The sequence below is a fragment of the Siphateles boraxobius genome, unplaced genomic scaffold, assembly GCF_051911475.1.
Source record: "Siphateles boraxobius isolate OS27281-9 unplaced genomic scaffold, OSU_SipBor_1 25, whole genome shotgun sequence".
Classification (NCBI taxonomy): domain Eukaryota; kingdom Metazoa; phylum Chordata; class Actinopteri; order Cypriniformes; family Leuciscidae; genus Siphateles; species Siphateles boraxobius.
This window is the reverse complement of record NW_027508866.1, coordinates 6,276,386-6,283,422: the sequence shown is the minus strand read 5'-3', so window position 1 is coordinate 6,283,422 and position 7,037 is coordinate 6,276,386. Positions and strand designations below refer to the sequence as shown.

The 7,037-nt window shown below is 37.2% G+C and overlaps 2 protein-coding genes across 2 annotated transcripts; both read right to left on the bottom strand.

Moving 5' to 3' along the window:
- Positions 1 to 3,779: 3,779 nt before the first annotated feature.
- On the bottom strand, positions 3,780 to 4,766 carry LOC143749512 (olfactory receptor 1M1-like). The gene has a single exon (XM_077241981.1). It carries the CDS (start codon positions 4,611 to 4,613, stop codon positions 3,780 to 3,782), a length of 834 nt encoding a protein of 277 aa, XP_077098096.1. The 5' UTR covers positions 4,614 to 4,766.
- An 891-nt stretch (positions 4,767 to 5,657) lies between these two features.
- LOC143749511 (olfactory receptor 13C2-like) lies at positions 5,658 to 6,395 on the bottom strand. The gene has a single exon (XM_077241980.1). The coding sequence runs from the start codon at positions 6,393 to 6,395 to the stop codon at positions 5,658 to 5,660; it is 738 nt and encodes a 245-aa protein (XP_077098095.1).
- Between the last annotated feature and the right edge of the window lie 642 nt (positions 6,396 to 7,037).

Below are 7,037 nucleotides of genomic sequence, written 5' to 3'. Positions count from 1 at the left end.
GCCAAGACTTAAAAAGCATGATGTACTAACAATACTTTTAAAGCCTAACTATTTTATAGGATATGTTAATAGATACACAACCTTAAAGTGTTCCTGGTACATCCTTCCATTGTGAGACTAAAAATACCATGAACTTTCCCACTAAACCTTAACTAACTTTCCTCATGGAATAGTAAGTATTCCTCATGGAATACTCTTTGTTCTCTATATAGGCTACTGAACATTTTAATGATTCTGAGAGAAAACGCGCCGAGTGTCTACTTTTGCTATAGGCTAGTAACGATTACGAATGCAACTTTAATCCGCATCTGATTGATGGATAAACCACGCGCTCTTATTTCAGTGTAATTAATATTGTAGTTATTTCAGCAGTTTCCTTCGTACATTCAGTTTAATGACATAAAGTTAAATTTCATTCATAATTCATAGGAAGCGTGTGTGTACACCCTCTTTAGGTGTAGAGTTCGCTTTGGCGTTTATGGGCTCACAGTTTCATGCAATGAATGGTCTGGTCTCTCCTTTCTCCCCAGATAATGTTCTCTCTGCGTTTCATTCCACAAGCACTGAAATTTTAGACTCTATTGCCCCTTTTCGGACTAAATCTATTAATCCTAAGGTGGATCCCTGATTAAATGTCACCACAAGGGCTCTTAGGCAATACTGTAGACAAGCCGAACGAAGGTGGAAGAAGGACAAACTATTTACATCACTGGGTTTATTAAGGGACACCCTAGCTGCATATCAGAGGGCTGTGAAGGTGGCGAAGATGCACTATCTTTCTTCGGTCATCACTAGCAGTTGTCATGAACCTAGAATTTTATTTAATACCATTAACTCTGTGTTGAATCCATGTACCTCTGATCAGACAGAGGTTTCAATTAGTAATTGTGAGAAATTTCCCAGTTATTTTACTGACAAGGTAGCATCTGTCAGGCAAAACTGCAGTGCTAATTTTAATGTGTTTGTTCCTACTGCTTCTGTGCTTCCTGCTGTTTTTGAGGATTTCAGGCCAGTTTCGTTTGCGCTGCTTTCTGAGATAGTGCAACACATGAAACCCACCTACTGTTCATTAGACATTGTCCCAGCCAGGATAGTGAAGGAAGTTTTTAATAGCGCCATTGGGTCGAGTTTACTCACTTTAATTAATTCTTGTCTTAGTCTAGATTGTGCCCCAGCTGCATTTAAACATGCTGTGGTCAGGCCGCTACTTAAGAAGCCAAATCTTGACCCTTCAGTATTATCTAATTTTAGACCAGTTTCTCATCTGCCTTTTCTGTCAAAGGTTTTGGAAAAAGTTGTTTTTATACAGTTACAAGCCTTTATGCAGAAAAATTCTGTGCTTGAAAAATTTCAATCGGGTTTTAGATCACGTCACAGTACTGAGTCAGCACTGCTCAGAGTACATAATGACATTGCCTTGTCTGTGGATGCTGGGAATCCTGCTGTTTTAGCGCTTTTGGACCTCACAGCGGCGTTTGGTACGGTGGACCACGCAGTCCTCCTATCTCGCCTCGAGCATTGTGTGGGCATTTGAGGTTTGGCCCTTCAATGGTTTAGCTCCTACTTAGCAAATAGGAGCTTCTCAGTTATGATTGGTGAATGCTCCTCGTCAGCTGCTCCTCTTTCTTGTGGGGTACCCCAGGGTTCAATTCTTGGCCCAATCTTGTTTTCTTTATATATGTTGCCGTTGGGGAGTATTATAGGAAAGCACAATCTGTCCTTTCATTGTTATGCTGATGATTTGCAGATTTATTTGCCTTTAAAACCGAATGATAGTGTCGCACTTGACTCCCTACTTAGTTGTATTGATGATATTGAGTTGTGGTTGTCACAAAATTTTCTTAGTTTAAACAAAGCAAAAAATGAGTGTATCATCTTCGGTAACCCAAATAGTTCAGTGGTGAGTTTGGGGGCTCTGGCGCCATACCTTAAGCCAGCTGTCAGAAATCTGGGGGTTATTTTTGATTGCAACATGAAATTTGACAAGCAAATTAACAATGTTGTCAAAATGAGTTTTTTCCAGCTTCGTCTTGTAGCTAAAGTTAAGCCTTTTCTTAACAAGCATGATTTAGAAAAGGTGATTCATGCTTTTATTAGTTCGAGGTTGGACTACTGTAATGCTCTTTATGTTGGTTTAAATAAAAGCTCCATTGCACGACTTCAACTTGTGCAAAATGCTGCTGCTCGGCTTTTAACAAATACACCGAAGCGTGCACACATCACTCCCGTCCTCTACAATTTACATTGGCTTCCAGTGCAGTTTAGAATAGATTTTAAGATTTTGCTGTTCGTTTTTAAGGCCCTAAATGCCCTGGCCCCGGAGTATTTGACTGAGATTTTAACTCTGCGTGTGTACAGCCGGTCGTTACGGTCTTCAAACCAGTTGGTTTTAGAAGTCCCAAGGGCAAAGTATAAGCGATGGGGTGATCAGGCGTTTGCAGTTGTTCCCCCGAGACTCTGGAACAAGTTACCCCCTGATATCCGTACAATTACGGATGAAACTGTTTTTAGGTCTAAACTTAAAACCCACCTGTTTAGAATGGCTTTTAATACGCAGTAGTGGTGTGACAATTTCCCTGTTTTTGTTTCTTTTCAATTTTACTTTTCTTTTTTGATTTTCACTGTTATATGTATTTATTGCATGATATGTTTTATTTTTTATGATGTGAAGCACTTTGGATACCTGACGGTTGTGTAAAGCGCTATAGAAGTAAAGTTGATTGATTGATTGATCGTCGGTCAAAAAGTGTGGCTTTCTACTAGAAACATTCCTCTCCGCTCCGTCTCCAATAAACTTGCTCCCAAATTCATTGGCCCGTTCACTGTCACCAAGATCATTAGTCCGGTGGCAGTCCGCCTCAATTTACCTCCGGCGTACAGGAGGGTTCATCCCGTCTTTCATGTGTCCAAAATTAAGCTCGTTTTACATTCTAACATTAATCCGCCAGTTCTGCACCTCCCCCTCCCCCCCAACCTTTTGTCCTCTTTGTCAGATCGTTGTTTGATGTTTCCGTGTCGGTGTTCCAGTCCGGTCTTCCCGCTCGTTATCGTTGGTGTTGGATTATCGTTTGTCTTGGTGTGGATTCCGTCGTCATCTTCTCAACTCTTCTGTTCCTGTCTTCAACATCGACCATCGAAGTCCCTGCGCCATCCTTCCACGCCTGTGTCATTGTTCTGATATCTGTTTTATTTTCCAATAAATTGAGTAACTCGCTCTTGCTTCCTGATCTTTGATTCACCGACATGACACATTCACTTTCATTCTCCTTTTTTCCATTTACTGAAAATTAATTGTGGGACTGTTGTTATGGCTTATATTACCTTTTTTGTTGCAGGAAATAACAAAAAAAAGTCAAATGGCTTTGGTACAACATCAGGATGAGCAAATCATTTTTTTTATTTTTGGGTGAACTATCCTTGTATACCCATAATCAAATCTGCACTCATGGTATAGAAGTCTTTGTTGCACTACAAACAAACATTTCTATAATTTTCAACAAAACAAAGTGAAGTGCATTTATTACTTTATTTCATTTTTGGCCTACTTACAACACAAATTCTAAATTCTGACCTCATAAATATTTTTAGTAATTATATTTATCACATATGAGAAGACTGTGAGATAATTTATTACACACAGTTCAGTCACTTTTGGTAAATTAGATATTTGTTAAATGCTCTTAGCTTACAATATATACAATCAGATATTCATGGTCAACACACAAGTACATATTCTTTCATGCAAATGAACAAAATCAACTAATAGCAACCTGTATTTATCACTCTTTGCATTTAACCTTTCTTTCTCTAGTGTTCGCCTTGCTTCGTTTGTACAGTTCTTTTATGGATTGCATGACCTCCTCTGTCTTTAGAGTGTATATGATGGGATTCAGCATAGGTGGCATTATCTGAGTTAAGGAATTGTTTATTATCCGGGCGTTTGGATGGATAAATGTTGTTAAAACTGCAATATTAGTACCTATAAGTGGGATATAACCGATTGCCACCAACATGAAATGTGAGGTGCAGGTTTTCATGGCTTTGATCCGTTCCGCACCATGAGCAATCTTATGCAAAGCCAGAGCAATGTGGAAATATGAAATTATTATTAATATCAGTGGCATACATACCAGGAGACCAAAGCAAATATATCCGATGATAATATTTATGGCATTATCATTACAAGCTAGTCTATAGATAGGGCCATGATCACAAAAATAACTACTGACTACAATTGAACTACAAAAAGAGAGTCTTGTTATCAAACTCACCATTAAAGCAATAAAAGTCACAGAAAAAGTCCACATAACCCCTATGATCAGAAACATGGCTGTTTTAGTTACAATAGCATGATACCGTAGAGGAAAACATATAGCAACCAGTCTGTCATAGGCCAAGACAAGTACTGTCAAAGACTGCAGATTCATGAAATGATACACAAAAAACATATATGCCAAACACGCTTCGTATGAAATCTCCTGGTGCTCGAATAAAAATGTGTCAATCAGTTTTGGAATCAAAGCCGAGCTTCCACACAGATCAGAAAGGGCCAGATGAAAAACAGCAATGTATTTGGCTGTGTGAAGTCTGCGGGCCAAATAAATGATACACATGATAAATGAATTCCCTAAAACAGTCACAACATACACAAAACACAAGAACACATAGTAGTATTTCACATGTGGAACATTAGAAAAGCCGTTGAGGAAAAATGTTGCAGGACGAACAAAGGTCACATTTGCAGAGGAGTTTGACTGAATGGAGGTCAAGTTGCCTGTTGTCTGGAATGCTGTGTTACCTGTGATAAAGAACTGTTTTTAGATATGCACTCATCAACAAAACATCAAAATAATGATTTCAGTGTATTTGACTCAGTATTGCTCGGCCCCACGATTCATGAAATAACCCTTCCTTGTGAAAAAAAACCTATACCAAAATGTGGAGTACTTCTTTAATGCACAATGCATAGTTTTTAATTTCACTATTAGTAAGGATAGTATGATCTCTGTATAATATCAGTCTTTAAATGGAAGATATTTAAAGTGTACCTAAAGTATACTTGCAATAGTTCCACTTAAGCACAATCAAATACACTTAAGTATATCTTTAGTTGGACCTCAGCACAATTTCTGGATAAATAAAGTACATAAAGTACAAAATTTGTTGTTCCAATTAAGCAGACTTTATGTACATTAATTTAGTATACCAAAAGCACAATTTCAGGGTATTTATATTATGTACATAAATATGTAAATGTAGTATACTTGACATAAAATACATTTCAAATACATTTTAGTATATTTATTTTTCACTAGGGTTGTCTTTATAGACCAATACAGCACAGTGCTAAACATTACAATACAGATTAATAGAGGAAAAATTGTTTATATTTAGAAAATCAAACTGGCACAAGATTAAAGATGCTGCAGTTACAATTTATGCTTCGAGTAACACAAGACAAAAACCTGTTTCACATTTAGTAATTCCATAACATTCTGTAATATACTATATACTGTGTACTTTAATGATAATTATCAAAAATGTACAGATGAGATGAATTCCATAGGCCTGATATAACTGGAACACAGTTATTATTCTAGATGAAAACATGATCTTATTTTTGATAAGCCTTTTCACAGATTCCATAAACTCTTTTGTCATAAATGTGTAGGAAGTGTAGAGGTCAGAGAAAGAATAATTATTGCAGTGTTAATGCTTACTAGGACCTGAAATACATATTTTAGGCAGATGGGCACATAAAATACAGCCACTAATATTAAATGAGCAGTACATGTCTTTGTGGCTCTTTGTGGGGTTGTGATTCTGAACAATGTCACAGCGATGCATCTATATGAAAAAATAATACAAAATACTGGAAACATGATGATCACCTGAAACAAAACACTCATGATGACACAGCATGGGAAAACAGACCCGTGATCACAGAAACGAAGGATTATAACGCTAGTTCTGCAGAAAGAAAGTCTAGTCATGAAAACTGCTGCAGTTATTGTTTGCATCAGTGCCAATGTCCATAAAGCACCAATCATAACTAGCATTGATCTATGGCTCACAATCAAATGATACCTCAGTGGTAAACAAATAGCTAATCTGTCAAAAGACAGAAGAGTGAGAGTGAGTGACTGCAATGAAACAAATAACATATTGGACATGCACAATCCATACGAGATCAACTGATTCCCAAACAAAACTGCATTCAGAAGCTGAGGGATAACAGCGGTATTCTCACAAATGTTGGTCAGTGATAAATTAAAGACAGCGATATATTTAGAAGTGTGAAGATTTCTGTCCATAATGATAACAAACATAAGGCAGGAGTTTCCTAGAAAAGAAATAATGTAGGCAATAAACAGGAATATATAATAATATCTCATGTGAGGTATACCAGAGAATCCAGCAGACAGGAAGGAAATATTCCTGTTTCCAGTGACCTCTTGAATCATATTCAAATGCTTTTGTTTATCCTATCTGGGCAGCAGGTTTACAATTAATATAATAAATAAATAAAAATGAATAATAATGAATATGATATTCTCACAATTGCCTTAGTGAGGTTTGCTCAGGCTGCAGACTTTCCCTGATTTATTATATACACTGAATAAAGAAGTGTCAGTCTCTTCAGCCTATCACTGACTCTGACAGTTTCCAGCAATGCCACACCTCTAGAGCTGTCATAGCCAATCAAAGAACAGCACTGACAGTAATGATAAGGACAGTTCATGTATCCTTGTTTCTCCTGGATGTATTACAATTATTTCTTGGCTCATATCTTGAGCTACAAATGTAAACACTGATGTATAACTAGCCTATAAAAGGATATTTGCATAACAAACAATGCATATGTAGATATTGTGTGACTTCAGAAGTCTTGGAATTGGAACTCATTTGGACTTCTTTAATGATAATTTTATAGTTCTTTTCTGTCTTTTTTGGATCTTGACAGGCCTGGTAACAGTGCATTAACATTCAGTCTCAAGCGCCCTCCAGCGGCAAACAGGTAAGGTTGCATTAACCTC